The 20,688-nt window shown below is 45.5% G+C and overlaps 1 protein-coding gene across 1 annotated transcript in view; it reads left to right on the plus strand.

The window, feature by feature from the left end:
- The window catches only part of pcsk1 (proprotein convertase subtilisin/kexin type 1), a 106,608-nt gene that overhangs the window by 11,837 nt on the left and 74,083 nt on the right, over positions 1 to 20,688 (plus strand). The window contains exons 2-5 of the mRNA XM_085988481.1: positions 5,805 to 5,909; positions 6,951 to 7,073; positions 12,110 to 12,256; positions 16,329 to 16,405. Of these exons, the coding sequence (XP_085844607.1) occupies positions 5,805 to 5,909; positions 6,951 to 7,073; positions 12,110 to 12,256; positions 16,329 to 16,405 (452 nt within the window). The remainder of the gene's footprint in view (positions 1 to 5,804; positions 5,910 to 6,950; positions 7,074 to 12,109; positions 12,257 to 16,328; positions 16,406 to 20,688) is intronic.

Below are 20,688 nucleotides of genomic sequence, written 5' to 3' on the forward strand. Positions count from 1 at the left end.
CATGGAAAGGCTCTTGCTCTCTTCATCTTGTCCACAGATTTGGGTGTCTGCAGCTTGCAGGTCATTTTTGAAACCTCAGAAGCCACTCTCACCACATTGCTACACACTATCACAACATTGAGAGATTGGCCCTCCGATCTCCACTTTACCTGCCATCTACTACATCAGCATGGGTGCCGCTTATACTGTCTCACCTTGGTCCTCAGAATCGGACCAAGATGAGTCCCAGCACCAACAACAGCAGCCACACCAGCAGCAGCAGCAACCACAACAGCAGCCTTCTCCTCAACGACTTGATGCTCCACAGGAGAGAGGGGATCAGTGCAGGGCTGCAGCATGCCGGAGATGATGCCCCCAACACAGGGTGTACAGGCAGAGGATGAGCTTCCTCAACATGACTGAGCAGCAGGCTATCGCACGAGGTGATCACAGACATTTGTAGCTTGCTGGATCAAGACCTGCTACCCAGAGGTCCTGGTGGACACTCCTTACCAGTGGCTGTCAAAGTCACTACCACTCTCAACTTCTTCATCTCAAGCTCTTTCCAGGAATCTGCAGCAGACATTTGTGGGATCTCGCAGTCGGCTGCCTACAGATGCACCACCCAGGTGACCGATGCCATGTTTCACAAGTCAGCCAATTATATTGACTTTGCCACTAATGAGGCCAGTGTTATTGAGCGGGCACTCAGCTTTGCGGCTGGCTGGCTTCCCACAGGTGCAGGACGTCATCGACTGCACACATGTGGCCACGAAGGCACCCCCTCGTCACCCAGGAGTGTTTTTGAACTGCAAAGGCTTCCACTCCCTCAATGTGCAACCATAAAAATATGATTATGCATGTATGCGCCAGATTCCCTGGCAGCTGTCATGACTCTTTAGTTCTGCGCCAGTCCACCCTCCCTCAGCTCTTTGCATCTCCCAACAGATTTACCGGCTGGCTGCTTGGAGACAACAGCTATCCATTGAAGATGTGTCCCTTGACACCCTTGAGGACGTCAAGTACTGAGGCCGAGGAGCATTGTAATGAGAGTCACATCTCCCCCAGATGTGTCATGGAGCAAGCAGTAGGCATGCTGAAGAATTGCTTCAGATGCCTTGACAGTTCTGGAGGAGCCCTTCAGTTCACACCAGCCAGGGTCTCCAGAATCATCGTCATTTGCTGCGCACTGCACAACAAAGCGCAGCAGCGAGGATTGGAGCTGTAGGAGGGGCAAGACACAGAACGCAGAGCCTTTTCAAAGGAGTAGTAGGAGGAGGAGCAGGTTGAAGATGAGGAGGAGGAACCTGAGGTGGAGATGGCAACAGCAGTGGCGCACATTGCTGCCCGAGAGGCCCGGGATGGCCTCATCATGGCCAGATTTACTTAACTTGCCCCAATGCAGCCACATGGCTGCCATATGCTGTACTAAGTTCCACCCCTCCGCCAACAACACCATAAAGCTTCTCTACAATGACCAAGCCATTCCTCTCACCCAAACCCCCAGTGCGCGAGGTTTAGTAATGCCTCACCATTCACTCCAAGTGACAAAGCCACTTCCAAGGTAGCAGGCAAAACTGGACAAAACCAGAAAGTGGTGCAAAGAAAAACATTTACGAGTGTCATCAAAATAACTGAAACTTAACACGAACATTTTTTCACACACCCATGTGCCATGTGCATATCCGTGTGCATCTACCTTTGTGTCATTTTTCTTTTCCGAGTGCTTCTACGAGGTGCAACCCCTACGGCCTCAGCAGAGGTACAGGCAGGCTACTCACTTCCCTGCTGCGACTCGTCCGAAACTTTTGGCTGGCGTCCTCTGGGTTTTGGAGCCTGAGTGGGCCCCACCAAAGACTGATTCTCCTGCAACTGTGCAGGGGCAGACTCAGCCATTGGGATCCAAGGAAGCATGTGGGGCTCTGACTGAGGGGGAGGTAACGGGGGAGAAATGGGAGCGCTTTGAGAAGAGCCCCCACTTCTATGTCCCCTCTCACCATCATCCGTCTCATGGGTCACCCGCACTGGCGAGCACCTTGCTGCACAGCAGTGGGGCAATGAACGACTGAGTCTACATTTACATCCCTCCTTGAGAGGAGGTCCATGAGCGCCTGCCATCTGTTGTCCACAGCTAGCATGTGCTCATGTGACTGGCGCATTTGCTGCTCCATGCAGGTGGCCATCCTTTCCATGGAACAGCACATCGTTGCCATCGCCTGCGACATGCTGGTGCTCATGTTGGAGATGGACCCGTCCATTCTCTGCACATTTGCAGATATCGCAGCTGCAAAAGATGCCAGAGCCTCATGCAGGTGTTGCTGCCCCTCCAAGATCACTCTCTTTCTCGATGGCCTCCGAGGCTCAGCGTCTGCTTGAAGCTGAGCAGAGCTGGAAGCATCCTGCGCCCTCCGACAAGAAGTCTCCACTGCTGTCCCTGTCCAGACCATCTGCTCCTGCTCACTTGTGAATTGTGAGACACCAGATGACAACACTACTCTATGGCGCACAGGACCCACTGAGGTGTGCGTATCTGCGCTGGTGCTGGGTGTGCTTGGGTCTGCTGACGCTGCACCCTCAGAGGCTGGTGATTCCTCTGAGTCGTCGTCTTCCACTGGTGGCGGTTAGGGTTTCCCTTTCATAAGTCCGTGTTGACTCTGCCCAATCCTATTATTATTTTCTAAGTACCCTGTTACCACGTCCTTAATAATAGATTCTAGCATTTTCCCTGCTACTGATGCCAGGCTAACTGGTCTGTAGTTCCCCGATTTCTCTCTCCCTCCTTTCTTAAATAGTGGGGTTACATTTGCTGCCTTCCAATTGCAGGAATCGTGCCAGAATCTATGGAATTTTGCAAAATGAGAACCAATGCATCCAGTATCTCTATAGCCACCTCTTTCAAAACTATAGGATGTAGGCCATCAGGTCCAGGGGATTTATTGACTTTCAGTCCCATTAATTTCTCCAGCACTATTTAGCATTTCTGGGAAGTTATTTGTGTCCTCTTCCATGAAGAGGGATCCAAAGGGGGCGATTTTGTTAATGGGGGCGCGTTGGAGGCGGGACTGCTGCTTGGCAGGTCGATGTCCCACCTCCATTGATTTGTGGCCAACCCACGCTATTTTCCCTTGATTGATCTTGTTAAGCCCGCCCAGTGGGCTTAGCAGGCCAATTAAGGGAAAGTCAGTTTCAGAGCACGTCAACGTATGATGTTTCAACCAATGCATCCAGTATCTCTATAGCCACCTCTTTCAAAACCATAGGATGTAGGCCATCAGGTCCAGGGGATTTATCAGCTTTCAGTCCCATTAATTTCTCCAGTACTATTTTTTTACTGATACTAATTTATTTCAGTTCCTCATTCTCGCACGACCCTTGGTTCTCCACTATTTCCGGGAATTTTATTGCGTCTTCTTCCATGAGGACAGACACAGTAGTTGTTTAATTTCACAGCCATTTCCTTATTCTCCATTATAATTTCTCTTGTCTCAGCCTGTAAGGGACCCACATTTACTTTCGCTAATCTTTTCTTTTTTACATACCTATAGAAGCTTTTACAATCTATTTTTATGTCTCTCGCTAGTTTACTCTCATATTTTATTTTTCCTTTCTTTATCAATTTCTTGGTCCTCCTTTGCTGAATTCTAAAATCCTCCCAGTCCTCAGACTTACTATTCTTTTTGGCAACATATATGCCTCTTCCTTTGACCTAATACTATCTTTAACTTCTCTTGTTAGCCACGGTTGGACCACTTTTCCTGTGGGTTTTTTGTGCATTAAAGGAATGTATATTTGTTGTAAATAATGTATTAATTCTTTAAATGTTAGCCATTGTTTCTCTATTGTCATACCTTTTAATGTAGTTTCCCAATCTACCTTAGCCAACTCGTTCATACCGACATAGTTTGCTTTGTTTAGATTTAAGACCCTAGTTTCAGATATAACTAAACTCAATATAAAATTCTATCATATTATGGTCACTCTTCCCTAAAGGCCCCTTTACTACAAGGTTATTAATTAAACCTTTCTCGTTGCACAATACTAGATCTAAAATAGCTTGTTCCCGAGTTAGTTCCTCAACATACTGATCTAGAAAACTATCTTACATACATTCCATGAATTCGTCCTCCACACTATTATAGCAAATTTAGTTTCCCCGTCTATTTGTAGATTAAAGTCCCCCATGATTATTGTATTACCCTTGTTACATGCACCTCTAATTTCCTGATTTATACTCTGCCCTACATTACAACTACTGTTTGGGGGCCTATAAACAACTCTCACCAATGCTTTCTACCCCTTGCTGTTTCTTAGCTCCACCCAAACCGATTCTACTTCTTGATTTTCGGAGCTAAGATCCTTTCTCTCTACTGTCTTTATCCCATCCTTTATTATCAGGGCTACCCCTCCTCCTTTTCCATTTTGCCTATCTCTTCTTCTAAAAGGTAAGTATCCTGGAATATTTAGTTCCCAACCTTGGCCACATTGCAACCATGTCTCCATAACGACTATTAGAACAAACCTATTAATTTCTATCTGTGCTATTAATTCACCTTTTTGTGGCGAATGCTTCACACATTCAGATATAGTGCCTTTAGCTTTGACTTATTTCTATTTTTCCCTGATGTCACCTTAGTCACTGATGCCTTATTACCTTTGTTGCTCTCTCTGTCCCTCTCTGCTTATTTTTAGCCAAAACTCTATTCTGCTCTAGAGCCTTGACATTTCTCTTGCTGCTTTTAAATTTACTCTTTTCTGAATCCTCCCACCCCACCTTCATTAGTTTAAAGCCCTGTCTACTGCCCTAGTTATTCGGTTCACCAGGACACTGGTTCCAGCCCGGTATAAATGGAGCCCGTCCCAACGGAACAGCTCCTTCTTTCCCCAGTACTGGTGCCAGTGCCCCATGAACTGAAACCCCTTCCTCCCACACCACTCTTTGAGCCACACATTTAAACCTCTAATCTGTTTTACCCTATGGCAATTTGCACGTGGCTCAGGTAACAATCCAGAGATTATTACCTTTGAGGTTCTGCTTTTTAATTTGGACCCTAGCTCCTCAAACTTCCTCAGAAGAACCTAATTCCTAGTTCAACCTATGTTGTTGGTTCCTACGTGAACCATAACAACTGGATCCACCCCCTCCCACTCCAAGTTCTCCTCCAACCGTGAGGAGATGTCTTTAACCCTGGCACCGGGTAGGCAACACAATCTTTGGAACTCGGTCATGAGTGCAGAGAACAGTGGTGCAGCCCTCTGCCTTTGACTATCCATCATTGCTGGTTTAGAAGAGTACTCAGCCCTTTGAATTTCAGGTTCCACCCTCCTCTAGCAACCTTCAAATGAGTTGAGTGTAAGGCTACTTTAAATATCGGCGCTGGAAACGAGTCATCAATAGTGTCATCAGACCCGCTCCATTTAATTGGGCCAGGAAGCGCGCATGACTGCTTTAAGTGGGGCAATTAAGTGAAAGTCGCCCTGAAGAACGCGCTGAGCAGAACATCACACTCCCAACCCGTTATGCAGCCTGCTCGCACCTGCCCCGACTCTACGGTAAAAATTCCGGCCATTATCTCTGATGATAGATTCCAGTAACTTCCCCATAACTGATGTTAAGCTGACCAGCCTGTAGTTACCTCGTTTTTCCCTCCTCTCTTTTTAAAAATTTGCAATTTTACAATCCAAAGGCACAATTCCTGAATCTAGAGAACTCAGCAGGTACTTCAGTAAAAAAATAAACTTTATGAATAAAATGTAATTTTGCTGCTTGCACCTAATCTAATACTTTCATTCATATTGAACATTCTCTTCAATCTTTACCTTCTTAGATTGGAGCACTTCAAAATCACTATTTACTTAGGCACAAAATTCACCCAAGAAGGTCTCGAAGGAGTGCTGACCACTTTACAAAAAGATTATCTGAAGATGAACGGGTATGATTAATTTCCTAAGAATATTAAGTAAGACATGATAAATGATATATTTAAACAGTTAAATTAAATTAAGAATGATTAATACTGAGTTTACAGGAAAAAATACATTTATGATGTAGTATTTCCAATTTTACAATTATTCATGTCATAAAGAGCTCGTCTATATAATCACTTGGTGAAGATTTTGCTCTTCACCACTTTGGCGGTAATCTGGTGAGACCAATCGTCCTCTCTTATAGAACATGTCTGATTTTCATTCCATTGAAATCAACAGAATCAGCAGCTCCTAACTAGGAAAAGGGGAAAATGAGGTCCCCACTCCTAATTGCTATTCAGCAACTGTAATGGAAGTGCATTTGTGTGGACATGATTAGTAAAGGATTAAGTTGAGCTTTGATAGCCATTACGTGTTCTCAGTGTGGAGTCTAACTAAATGGGTACATGGGTCAGCAACAGGACTGTAACACTATAGGACCGATACTGTGACATGTGCTCCCATCTAGTGGAACCTTGTAAAACAACCCTTATATTCTGCAGGCTCACACATCAAGCGTGTATGTTGTACAATATATCACAGAACCATTATCACCTGTGAAACTGTACACCAGCATGAATTAAAATCATAAAGAAACCATTTTGACAACCCTTGTTTACACTAATTAATGGTGGTGTTTCAGTAGCACTGTTCCATGTAGATTAAAGGAAGATAAGCAACCACTCTGTTAATCCAAGGGATTGCATTCTAATCAATGACTATATTTAGCTCTGCTCATCAACAAAAAAATTTAAATTTTTACCAAGTTATGGCAGTGAAGGGGGAGCATTGTTGAGGAAATTCCTGGCCCATTTTTTTTCTGCCATTAGCGACATGTGAATAACAATGGAGAAGGATATTTATCCCATTTATTTAGACAAAAGAATAAATGATGTCTCATTACATTCTGTCTCACTTGTATCACAGTTCATGTGAATGATATAACAAATAACAAGCTGCAGTATAGTCACTCTCATGTTATTCTATTGTGTGTTGCTTAACCATAGGTGTCTTGGGCAGAACAACAGTATGAAAAGCAAAGAAGTAAGCGTTCTCCAGCAAGGGACTGTATAGACTGCATGGCAGAGAAAATGTTTAGCGATCCCATGTGGAAGCAACAATGGTATCTAGTAAGTGCTTTGATTAGTAGCAGTAAATAAACGTGAATTTAAATAATTACTGCAAGTGGCAGCTGATGGGTTAAAATTCCATTCTGGCACATTCCTGGAGCAGACATTAGGAAATTTGCACAGTCCCAGCCCATGGTTTTCCTTCTATTGACATTAATGAACACAAAGGGCTCAATTTTCCCAGCGCCGAGGAGGCGGGTTTGGAGGTGTGCGAGTTGTTAAAATCGGCAAAACTGGCAGGCGGGCCTGTTCCCGCCTCCATCCCACCTCCGAGCAATTTTCCCAAGTGCGTGTTTTCTGACCCGCTTTCCATCCCGCATCCAAGAGGCGGGATAGGCCCGTAAGGCCCTTAACAACCACTTAATTGCCTCTATAATCCCATTTTGAGAGGCCTTTCCAATTTTAACACATTTCCCCCTCCTCTGGAACACGCCAGATAATCCTGGCGGCCTCACTAGTGGATTGCTTACGAACAGCTGCAGCTCCACCATTACAAAGGAATTTTCAACGATGATCATTTGCAGGTGGCAGAACTTTGTTGTTTCAGGTCTGGGGGAACTTTTAGCAGGCATTCTCAGTGTTGTGGAAGTTTGGAGCCTGACACCCATCTCCAGTGTGACCTCCTTGGAAACCCCTCTCCCCACCTTGACTAAGCGCTTCCTCAACTGAGGCATATACCAGAAGCATGGCGACCATTTAATTCCTTTCCTCCTAGACATCAGATTCGGATGAAGACCATCCGCGGCAGCAGCAGAACCATGAGCAACAGCAGCACCAACAGCAGGAACATCAACAGGAGCATCAAGCTGCTAGTCACCCACCTGAAGATGCACAGCCAAGAAGGTGCCAGAGCGCCACCATACTGCTGCCCGGGATGCAAGGGACGCACTCACGTTGGTCACATTTGCTTAGCCTGCACAATCAAACACTTTAGTCTCGCTCCTTCTTACCAGATCATCGACAATGGAAAAGAACCTACGGAATCCTATCACTCTGACCACCATTCTGATAATCGCAAGGTTCCCTAAGCCCTTAATGTGAAAGTCCCATTTGCGAAATGACACAGGCCACAACTTCAACAGTTTGTCATCAAAACACTTTATAATACAATCACAATGCTGGCTGGTCCAAAAACAAAACAACAGAGCACCCAAGTAACTACCCTTGTAACTACTTGTGCTTTATCTTCCTCTTACGCATGCTCCTACGTGGTGCTACCCCTGTGGCTTCAGCAGATGTGGAGGCCCCTTGCTCGCTCTCTTGCTGCTCCTGTCTCAATGCCTTTGGCGGGCATCCTCTGGGGTGGCGAACCTGTGCGGGTTAACCAACAGTCTGCTGCTCCTACGGCTGTGCAGGGGCTGAGAGGCCCATCTCATTTGGGTGAGGACTCTGGTGGGGCTCTGACTGAGGACTTTGCTGTGGCATGGTCGTGTGAGCGCTTGGAAAGGAGCCCCCACTTCCTTGTTGTCTGCCACCAACATCCCTCTCATGGGTCAGCCCCACTTCAGAGGTAGCAAGTGGCTTGACAGCGCCTTGCTGTATTGCAGGGGGGGCCATGAGCACTCATTTCTGCACTGGAAGTCCTACTCCAGAGGACTTGCATGAAGGTCTGTTTTGTTTGCCCAATAGCTGACCAGCGCTCCTCAAGAGATGCCATTCTATTCTGAACAATGACCATGTTCTCAACACCCTTGCGACTAAGCTCCTCCATGGGCCATGGAAGGAGTGAATGTAGTGAATGCATAGCATAGATGCTTAGAAGGATACAAAGGACCCTCCCTGTGTGTTGTAAGTAGTTGTTGTCATGGCATCACAGTGATAGGAAGTGTGAGGGCTGCATGTTCGAATAGTTAAGTGAATGTGACCATAGAGAGAGAGGGAATGGGTAAGGGTGCAGGGATATAAGTGTCAAGTGGGATGTGGAGGAAGAGGTTGGCAAAGCAGAGTGCTGGTGAGGAGAGGCAATGAGGATCAGATTGAGGGTGATGGGAAAGTCATACTCACTTTTCCGGTGTGGAGAAGGTCATGAAACCTCTTCCTGCATTGCAGCCAGGTTTTGCGGCTCATCGAAATGGAGTTGACAACCTGGGCCACTTGTAGCCACACAGCTTTTGTCTGGTGGGGTGGCTTTTTTCTCCCTGAGGAAGGGAACAGCACCTCCTTATTACAGCTGGCTCCGTACACCAGAGCTTGGAGGGAGGGCTCATCAAAGCGAGGTGCACACTTTTGCTTGATCGTTGACATTTTCCACAATTCAACTCCTTCATATAAATTGCAGAGCCTTTGCAGTCTCCAGAAGAATCAAGGCTGCTTGCAGGCTTTAAATCCAACAACATTGATGATGTCATCGGAGGCGACTTTCTGTATGAAAAGACTAATTGGGCCAGTGGTTCCCATATGCAGGAAATCAATTGGCCAATTAGGGGAAAATTGCACTTTTTCAACACTTCACTCAGGAGTCGGGGTTCTGACACAATTTCCACCTGACACGCCCCAGCCCGCCCACACTGCAAAATCCAGCCCAAAATCATGGGCTGGGAATGTAGACTTTCCCAATATGTGCTCCTGGCAGGCACCAGGAGTGACACAATGGCATTTTTACACTTGAATGAATGGAGAGCAGATATATTCCAACTTTTTTGGTGGCTCCACATACACAGTGGAAGCTGCAGTATTTTTGTTGTGACAGATATTCTGTCTCTATCTCTGTGTCTTTCCGACCCTGTCTGCTGCTTTCACCTTTCTGTTGATTTGTGCAATCCATGGGGCAAATTTGTATCTCACTATTGCCTCCTTTATGCTTGTAAATGGGATGGTACCAAAATAAAAATTGGGGAAAAGAAAACAACTTACTGTTAGAGGTGGCAAGCACTCCTGCTGGTAACAGATGGGAGCCTGATTAAAATATTCACAATCGTGGTCAACTGTTGTTGTCAGGGCCCTATCACAAATTTTGTGTCAATCAGTGCTGTTACCACTACTTCTTCAACCTACCCACAAACCATGGGCGCTACAGGTTGGCAGGTGGCCATTTACAGTGCTATTTAAAGGGATCATTAGCTGCTGTAAGGGAAAGCTAGGAGCAGGTCTGGCACTCATATCTTCTTCATTCTTTTGAAAGTTTTGACCTTTAAAGCCTTCCTTAAGTTCATCTCCTTGCTGATGAGTATGCGCAATAAATTTCCCTGATGCTGAAATCTACTTCTCTTATCCCTCTCTCCCAATGTTTCCAGCCCTTCCCTTTAAGGTACTGCTACAATCCCATAAACAGTTTGAGCCCCACTGGATTTCCCCACCCTCCCAAATGGCGAGCTGCCTATAAACAGTTCACCAGTTCTATTTAAATGAGGCCCGATAAGGATTGGGCTTTGTGCCATAGCAATCAGGTGGCTAGAGCAGTTGCCACATCCACTGCCCACCCAACTGCACTCCGCATAGAAATTGCTCTCCTGCTCTTTCCACAGGTGGATTGTATCAGTCCATGAATTTACACCTGCCCATTCCATCAGATCACCTAGCCATGTTCTTCTTTACCTTAGTCTTGACTTGTGAGCATCACTGGGATTTTTTTGACTTTGGGCAATAGTGTAAAACGGGTGATTAACCACCTGTTATACACAGCTCCCAATTTTTGTTTCCATTGACTTCAACGGCAGCTGATCCAATAGCGCTCGTTTTACACTATTGCCCAATGTCAAAATTACTCCCAATGTTTCCAAACAGTGACAGCCCCAATAACTTTCCTCAGAACTTTCAATTAATCTACCCAATGTATGTCATCTTTCTGATCATAATCAGCCTCATCCCTTCTCCATTTCCTTATGTTTGTTCAAGGACTCTGTTATTAGTCTTTCTTCTTGGTCAATTCATTTTCAACATATTTCAGCAGCATCATCAGTCAAATGCCTCCAGTCATCTGACTTCAGCATTCAAAGTCCAGTTTTCACATCTGTTGGCCACACATAAGACATGCATTTTACTTTTATCATCAAATTCATTTTATGATTTCATATTGTTGAACACCTCTTTTGCAATTGCTGTCCTCTGTTTAACTTCTTCCTTACTTTGTCCATCTGATGTTACCCAGGAGAACAACTTTACCTAAAATCTCTATTCCATTGAACAATGATGTCTTCCATGTTGGACATTATACTCATCGGGTGTTCTCTGAAACTCAGCAGAGCACCATAGTGAACGTAGAAGTAACTGAGAAATGGGCTTGTGATTTTCCGATATGTGCTGATGAGATATCTTGCGGCTGTCATGTGCTTGGAGAATTTACCGCTGTATGCCGTTTCACCAATAAGCTTCAAACCTCATCCCATAGAGCAACCCTAGTGCATCAGTGTGATATTTCCATTTCCTACATCATAAAATGATGTGTTTTTCTGATTGCAATTGCTAGTTTTGTGCCAATTTGTAGGCTATTTGGTTGTGCTTTGGGTCTCTTCTAGAAACTGTGTTGAGATCACAAACTTGTCATTTGGTGTTATTGAACTACTCAGCATGAAGAAAGGTTAAATAAATTGTGGAGGCAGGTGCAAATTAGCTTTTGGCTTTGTTTGCATACCTCAATATATTTTACTCAACAATGATTAACAGTTTCACATATATTCGGGTTGCAGTCAAATGCATCACACACCAATAACATACAGCGGCCTGAATGAATGGAGACAAAAGCAGAATTGGTTTCTTATTGAGAGAAAAAGATGTCTATAATATACTCCAATGTGCGGTGGGAAAGAAAAGGATCATACATTTCAAAGAACAGTCACTATAGATCCTTCTGACAGCAGAGCAGAGATGGATGAGTCATGCTTGACGGTAATTTCTGTGGAGACAGGGATACATTTGTGTAAGGTATGATTCAGCAGAGCTCTCAACAGCCACCCACAACTTTCAATTATTTATCTACTAATTAATTGCTTGCTGTTCAAAGCTCTTAGCTTCAAAGGAAAACTCATCTTTGAGAGATGGCACTTTGAAAAAAATATATTACCGAGCTCATTACATTTTACATATTCCTCATTCTAAAGCAAGATACAAGGACTTCGTCATCCCTCCCGAAGCTGGACCTTCATGTTATTCCAGTGTGGAAAAAGGGAATAACTGGCAAAGGAATTGTGCTTACTGTGCTCGATGATGGATTGGAATGGAACCACACGGATATTCAAGCAAATTATGTAAGTAACACTGAAAGGAATATTTTTAGGTTTACTTGTCTTCATGGCTAATGATACTCTCCTGAAACTGAAATATGGATTCAATAACATTTTATGTAACCACAACTATTTATGGGCAGTAACAGATGGCCAGGGCTCAAGAATTACGTTCGGCGCTGTGGGTTCCAAAATTTCACTTTTGGATTTTCTCCGGTGGGATACTGAGAATAGATTGCATTCCATTTATTATGGAAGTTAAACCTTCAACATTAAAACTAGGTGCAGATTCTTGTATTTGGTTTAATGCTTCAAAATGAATTTTATAGATTGTTTAATAAATATCGGCATTGATAAGGATGAGTAAACAGGAATCTCAGTTGTGCTGAGTTGATATGGGGACCGACATAGAGAGGATGAGTATATGGATGAATTCAGACTCCAATCATCCAAAACTCTGAATCTGAATTCTAAATAAGCAAGGCCGGAGCACAAACAATGGAAACCTAAATAGACTGCCAGGGAGATAGACTCATTCTGCTACTAACTTGCCAGTGTTTTGAATACAAACCCACTGCAAACAGATTGCAAGGGAATCTGGTGCATTCTCTTTGAGAGACTGTCAAAATTACTTAGGTCAAGAGAGTAGCAGATGAATTCATAATGACCAGAACACCAAAAATTGGTTGAACACCCACCAGAATATTATGATAACTGGACACCATAGACAATGGGCGGCCACAAAGTCTGGACACGTCAACAACAACTTATATTTCTATATTACCTATGAAGAGACATCTCAAAGCACTTTATAGGGCAGTAGATATGAAGTGCACACTGAGCATGAGGAAAGGGAATAAAAGGTAAGATGGTCAGGAAAGACAAAAGTACAGAGCCAATAGAAAACCATAAAAACTGATCATATAGCCAATAAACCACCACAAAAACTGAACACATAGCACACCACCCCAACTGAACATATAGTCAATAGACCCTCACAAAAACTGAACACTTAGCCTGTAGACACTGTAAAAACTGGATGTATAGTCAATAGATCACCACAGACAAGGAATATAGAATTATTATATAATTGCTTGAACTAGACCCTATGAATAACCAGGACATACAAACATACGAATTAGGAGCAGGAGTAGGCCACTTGGCCCCTCAAGCCTGCTCCGCCATTCAATAAGATCATGACTGATCTGATTACTCCACATTCCCGCCTACCCCCGATAACCTTTCACCCCCAAAATGCACGACTGTATATTTCTTTCTATCTTTCTTTCAACAGATGAAAACATGATCAAAAGGTATCACCTTAGTGAACAGGGATAGGCATTGTCACATTTTCCGTCTGCATAAATTATGATACCATTTTTAATCTGAGCCTCTTTGTAGGGGGTCAAATTTCATATATTTGTCACTCCTTCCCCTGTGAGCTTTCTCTCCTTTGCAGTATAGGCTGTCCTTTCCTGCAACACAAATCCAGCCTAGGTTACACGTGGGGATTTGGAAGGGCACCCAGTTACTGTATGTAGACGAGGTAGAAGTTAGCTTGGGCCCGTTTTTGGATGCAGCGTGTACCCGAACCAAGAGGCCCAAGAATCGCTAGAAATTGTACATATACATGTATTTACACCTTGACATATATTACTAGACATGTTTTAATGTAATAGTTTATTTTCATCAAAATCATGACAAACTCACTTTTTAATACATTTCAATTCTCACAGAATTTATAAAAATGTTAAACCATAATGAACAAAGTGGGAGAAATTCATTATAGCCCTGTTTGGGGCACTAACTTTTAAAAGTTGAAAAAATTAGCACCAGGCGCTAATGTTTTTCAACTTTTAAAAAATTTGGTTTGTCGCTCCAGGAAGGAAGTGGAGCGTTAAATCAAGCGCTCCTTCCTGGAGCGCAACAGGCAGCAGGCGGGGCGGTAGGTGAGCAGCGCTGCACACTGGACCGCGCAGCGTTGCTGCGTTGGAAGGCTCCTTCCCTCCCTTAAAGGGAAGGGCCATTGCTGCAGGCTCTGCAAGAGGAAAACTTACCTGGCCCGATCAGCCCAATGCACTGCAACAGACTGCTGGGCTGATCGATCGCTGGTGAAGAAAAATGAAAAGAAAAACAGAAAGAGCATTTGAGATTTTTTTCCACTTACCTCGGCCACCTTGCCTTTAAGTATCGCCCCCAAAGCGCCCGGCCTCCCGATGAACGCCTCCTGCAGCTGCTGGTGTTTTCGTCTGGCGATGCTGCCGGAGGCAAAACCGAAGTTTGAGTCCGGGGCGCAAGCAGGGCGATGCGCACGGCGATGATGTCACGATCTCTGGGCGAAGGAGAACTGGGCGCAACACCATACCGCCGCCGCAAAACTCTGATAACGGGAGGCACTAAGGTGCCCAATTTCTAGCCAAAAAAATTTAATGTGGACCAATAATATATAGATAGCTATAATATTAAATGATTTAGATCTATAGACTCAATGTTTATTACAAGACTCTCAGGGCTAGATTTTCAGTATAGACAGTTTTGGGGCGCTAACCTTAGCGCCCGCCCGAAGTTAGCGCCCGCCCCAAAGTAGCGCCCCGTTGCCGGAAATTCAGTGGCTTCGCCCTAAGAGGTTGGTGGAGCGCTAAAAGAGGCGTTCCACTACTATCTTTAGGCGCTAAGCCGGCGGTGCAGAGCGCAGCGCCCGAGCTCGGGCGCAGCGCACAGCAGACACTCTGGTGCCAGTGAGCTCTTAAAGGGGAAGGGTGCATGTGTTTTTTTCGGAGGTGGTGGTGGTGGTGGTGGTGGTGGTGGTAAATACACCGTTCACAACAACACACTGGATCCTTCCATACAACACATGCAGAGTGCCGTTTATAGTGCAGGAGGAGTGCCCTTTAATTTGCGCTCCCCAGGGTGTGTTGCGTTCCATTTTACAAACGCTCTGGACGCCAGCCGCACAATGGGGCGGTCCGACTGAAGTTTGGATTCGGGGCGGCCAAAGGGCGTTGCACGAGGATGTGACGTCATTTTCTGCGCGCGCATCCGGGCGGCCGCTAAACTTTGCGCCGGCGCTAACGGACAACTTAATTTGGGGCGGGGCGCAAACTGCGCTGCGCCCGGGCGCTACACGAATAGCGCCCGAAAATCACTTCTCTTAAGGCGCTAACTGCTGGCGCAAGCAACTGAAAATCTAGCCCTCAATGTTTATCACAAACAATTTAACTATACTGATATGACTGAGGCAGTGAATATTGCAAAATTATTTTATTATGTTATTTCCATATCTATTTATCACTATTCCCCTTAGTTCCTTAAATGAAACCAAATGACTTCCACGATCTATTCAAAACTAAAATAAATTGCTGGCATCTCAATTCTTGGTGTTAACTGATGTATTGGCAATTTGTCAATATTGGAAATCTATAGAGCTGAAAGCAAAAGCACTATGTTAAAAATAAGGGGCAACAAGGAGAGGCTGGAGACATACACACTGAAGACTTGGGATTTTCCTCAACAATATCATTTTACAATGGACTGTAATAACATGGGTATAAGCTACTCCCCAAAATTCAGTTAAAAAAATACTCTGACATTGGACTATCTAAGTGACTTAGTGGGTAAATACACCACATGGTGCGGTACTGAGTGATAGAGGCCAGGCCTAGTTTCGGTCACTGATATATGCTACATTAACTGATACTTGTACTTTGGTCTGAAATCGTTTATTAATCACAAAAAGATACAATTATTTTTATTATTCATAACCACCTAGGAAATCTTCACACAAGAGACAAATTATTACATGATCTACTTGCAAATATCTGTAAATTTTAATGAAATATAATAGTACCAACACCATAAGTGTCAGCTCTTGCTATTGATTGTGATCTTTTTCATTACAGCAGTAAAACTGATTGCATTGGTATGAAAGCTAATCACCACATTTTAATTTTAAAACAAGCCTCTATAGACCTGGATTGCAAATATTCCTGAGCAATATTCTACCTGAGTCAAACAAATTAAATATCAAAGTTGAAAAAAAATATTTTCTGTAATACTTGACTACTAATGCTTTTATTTACCATTTTTACTTCTATAGGATCCAGAAGCAAGCTATGATTTTAATGATAATGACCCTGATCCATTTCCTAGATACGACCCAACTAATGAGAATAAGTAAGTTTGCACATATAATAAAACATAAAACACACTGAAACCTCTCACAATGGTCAGTAATTTCCTTTACCGCAATAACTGGCCCGACACCAAGCGGCGGGGGAGACAATTCAGCTTGTTAAATAGCTTGTTAAGAGCCAATTCAAGACTATTTTGCGGCTTCCTTCAAATTTTACGTTCTCTCCCATGGGTTACCCACTGCTCAACCTGGCGTGTTTTGAGTCTGCTGTGATGTCAGGGAAGTCTTGCTGCAGTTATACAGGGTATTGGTGAGGCCACACCTGGAATACTGCGTGCAGTTTTGGTTTCCATATTTAAGAAAAGATATACTTGCTCTCGAGGCGGTTCAGAGAAGGTTCACTCGGTTGATTCCAGAGATGAGGGGGTTGACGTATGAGGAAAGGTTGAGTAGGTTGGGACTCTACTCATTGGAGTTCAGAAGAATGAGAGGCGATCTTATCGAAACATATAAGATTGTGAGGGGGCTTGATCGGGTGGATGCGGTGAGGATGTTTCCACTGATGGGTGAGATTAGAACTAGGGGGCATAATCTTAGAATAAGGGGATGCCCTTTCAAAACTGAGATGAGGAGAAACTTCTTCACTCAGAGGGTAGTAAATCTGTGGAATTTGCTACCCCAGAGAGCTGTGGAAGCTGCAATATTAAATAAATTTAAAATGGAGATAGCCATTTTCCTAGCAGATAAGGGAATTAGGGGTTACGGGGGGAGGGCAGGGAAGTGGACGTGAGTCTAGATTCAGATCAGCCATGATCTTATTGAATGGCGGAGCAGGCCCGAGGGGCCGTATGGCCTACTCCTGCTCCTATTTCTTATGTTCTTATGTTTCTGATAAGCTGACAGCTGCAGAAGTGGTGTCAAGGATGCCATGTTGCAGATGGTGAGTTTCAGAGCGCAGAAAATGTTGGTTACTGCATTTTTTATACTTAAAGAGATTTCTAGCTTACAAGTTTTTAGATCCAACTGTATGTCCAGTGCCACCTCATTGGGAGAACCTCTCTCGCCATTGACAGATCGCTTCTGTCATCTCACCTGCAGCTGCCATCTATTGCAGCAACATCAGTGCCCTTGAAAAAATCAGACCTTGGTCCTCCAAATTCTTCCACGATCCGCCCCAACACAAACATCACCAGGCACACCAACATCACCAACAACATCACCAACTTTCTCTGCCATCACCTGATGCTGCACTAGTCACATGGCATCATCCCCGGGAGGCCAGCAATGGCATCACCATGACTAGATTTTCTTCACTTGACGCTGTAAACCCTGGCTGCCACATGATGCGCCAGGTTGATACCATTCCACACTAGCACCGTGATGCATCCCTTTAATGTCCAAGCCATTCCATGCACACACATCACTATAGTGGCGGGGGGGGGGGGGCGGGGGGGACTCAGAAAGACACTTCTCAAGGTGCGCACAGATCTATCCAATAAAGGGTAGTGTTGAAAATATAGATTTCACTGTATGACAACACATTACCAAAAACTTCAAATGGACATTGGCTAAACCTCTCAAGTGCCTACCCTTGTGTGTTGTTAGTTGGTATGCTTGCAGTAGGATGAGAGTGAGTGTGAGGGATGGCTAGTGAGATGGGGAACTGATAATGTAAGTTGGTGTGAGTAAGGATGTGCAGGAGAAGGCTATGGAAGGCAGAGTGATGGGGATGTGTTAAGTGGCACAGCAGAGTGAGGTTGAGTGTGGCTCTGCAGTAACATTTTGTGATCCATTGAGATCATTGAAAGGTTAGTGCCACTGCAGCCAGGGACCCCTGACGACATCCCTGCTTTTGCCCTCCTGTGCAATGTGCAACTAGGCTGCGTTGATGTCCTGGGGAGGTCTCTTCCACCCTTGGAAGGGAAGAGAACCTCCCTGCGTGCTGTGACACCCTCTATAAGCATATGGAGAGAGTCATTGGAGAGCCTGGGTGCAAGCGTTCACCTTTGTGCAGTGCTTGTCAGTGTTTGCAGCACCTCAATGCTGTCAAACATTGACAGAACAACTGTCAAACTCCATGTGGACATGGTCCCTTTAAGGAAACTGGCTGATTACGCGTCATCAAATGATGTCATCAGACTCGCTTCCTGTTAATTGGCCGGGAAGCCTGCAGGGTGGAGTTAACAAGGCCAATCAAGGGAAATTCACAATTACAGAGCGGCTGCAGCTGGGAGCGGGATCGGAACCAGGAAACCAGCTCTCCCGCCACGATCCCGCCTCCTCCATTAAATTTGCGGCCTGACTTTTTACTAAAATTACTGACAGGAAAATGTTTTTTTTTTCATTCATGGGATGTGGGCGTAGTTGGCAAGGCCAGCATTTATTGCTCATCTCCAATTGCCCTTGAGAAGGTGGTGGTGAGCCGTCTTCTTGAACCGCAGAGGGAAGTTAAGAGTCAACGGCCTAGAAATTGAGTTTGCGCTGTGCCAGGGCTTTAGCGCCGGAAGTTAGCGCCGGCGCTAAGTCCCTTTGCGCGTGCCAAAAATTCAGTAGCGCCGCGCCCAAACGGCTGCCGGCGCTACTGAAGGGTTTTAGCGCCTGAAAACTGGCGCAACGCGCCGCATTGCGGCGCTATTCCGGCGCTGCGGCGCCCGCTGCGGTGCGGCAGGCTCGGGAAGTGCAGGCCTCCTCCTTCCGTTAAGGAGGAGCTGCCTGCACCCGGCCGCGGCCCGCGCAAATATCTGCAAAAATGAGCCCGGCACCTCGGACAAGTGCCGGGCTTGCATCTGTTCCGGGGGGGGGGTGGGGGGAGAAGTCCGGGGAGGGAGCTGCGGGCAGGCGGCCGGCGGGAAAGCGGCCGGCCGCCGCGCCTCCTTAAAGCGCCGGCGCAGACTCCGGCAACACTCGTTTGCCGGAGTCTTAGTTGCGGCTGCCACTGGCGAGGCGGCCGCAACTGAATTTCGGCTTGGGGCCGGGTTACCACGGCAACCGGGACGCTGCGCACACCGATGACGTCATCGGTGCCGGCGCAGCGCTACCGGTCTACCGCCGTGGAAGGGCCCCAGGCAATTTAGGAACCGGCGCCAATTGCAGCGCTAGGCCCTCTAGCGCCGCAAAATCGGTGCTAAGGGCACTGAATTTCTAGGCCAACCACTTTGCTGTGGGTCTGGAATCACATATAGGCCAGACCAGGTAAGCATGGCAGATTTCCTTCCCTAAAGGACATTAGTGAACCAGATGGGTTTTTATGACAATCTGGTAGTTTCATGGTCACCATTACTGATACTAGCTTTCTATTCGAGATTTATTTAATTTACTGACTTTAAATTCCCCAGCTGTCATGGTGGGATTTGAACTCATATCTTCAGATTATTAGTCCAGGTCTTTACACAGATTACAAGTCCAGTACCCTAACCACAATGCTACCATACCCCTAATTTTACACTCATTAGTTTTTGCTCTGGGAATTTGCTCTACAAGTGCAGAGCTAAATCCAATTTGTCTAGAGCCAAAAATACTTTTTTTAAATTCATTGATGGGATGTGGGCGTCGCTGGCTAGGCCTGCATTCAGTGCCCATCCCTAATTGCCCTTGAGAAGATGGTGGTGAGCTGCCTTCTTGAACCGCTGCAGTCCATATGGTGTAGGTACACCCACAATGCTGTTAGGAAGGGAGTTCCAGGATTTTGGCCCAGCGACAGAGAAGGAACGGCGATACAGGTCCAAGTCAGGATGGTGTGTGGCTTGGAGGGGAGCTTGTAGGTGGTGATGTTCCCATGCGTCTGCTGCCCTTGTCCTTCTAAGCGGTAGAGGTCGCGGGTTTGGAAGGTGCTGTTGAAGGAGCTTTGGCGAGTTGCTGCAGTGCATCTTGTAGATGGTACACACTGTAGCCACAGTGCGCCGGTGGTGGAGGGAGTGAATGTTGAAGGTGGTGGATGGAGTGCCAATCAAGCGGGCTGCTTTATCCTGAATGGTGTCGAGCTTCTTGAATGTTGTTGGAGCTGCACTCATCCAGGCAAGTGGAGAGTATTCCATCACACTCCTGACTTGTGCCTTGTAGATGGTGGAAAGGCTTTGGGGAGTCAGGAGGTGAGACACTCGCCGCAGAATTCTCAGCCTCTGGCCTGCTCTTGTAGCCACAGTATTTATATGGCTGGTCCAGTTCAGTTTCTGATCAATGGTAACCCCCAGGATGTTGATAGTGGGGGATTCAGCGATGGTAATGCCATTGAATGTCAAGGGGAGATGGTTAGAGTCTCGCTTGCTGGAGATGGTCATTGCCTGGCACTTGTGTGGTGCGAATGTTACTTGCCACTTGTCAGCCC

Source organism: Somniosus microcephalus, chromosome 1, assembly GCF_052327205.1.
Source record: "Somniosus microcephalus isolate GS21.2 chromosome 1, FLI_Smic_1.0, whole genome shotgun sequence".
In the NCBI taxonomy this organism is placed as follows: domain Eukaryota; kingdom Metazoa; phylum Chordata; class Chondrichthyes; order Squaliformes; family Somniosidae; genus Somniosus; species Somniosus microcephalus.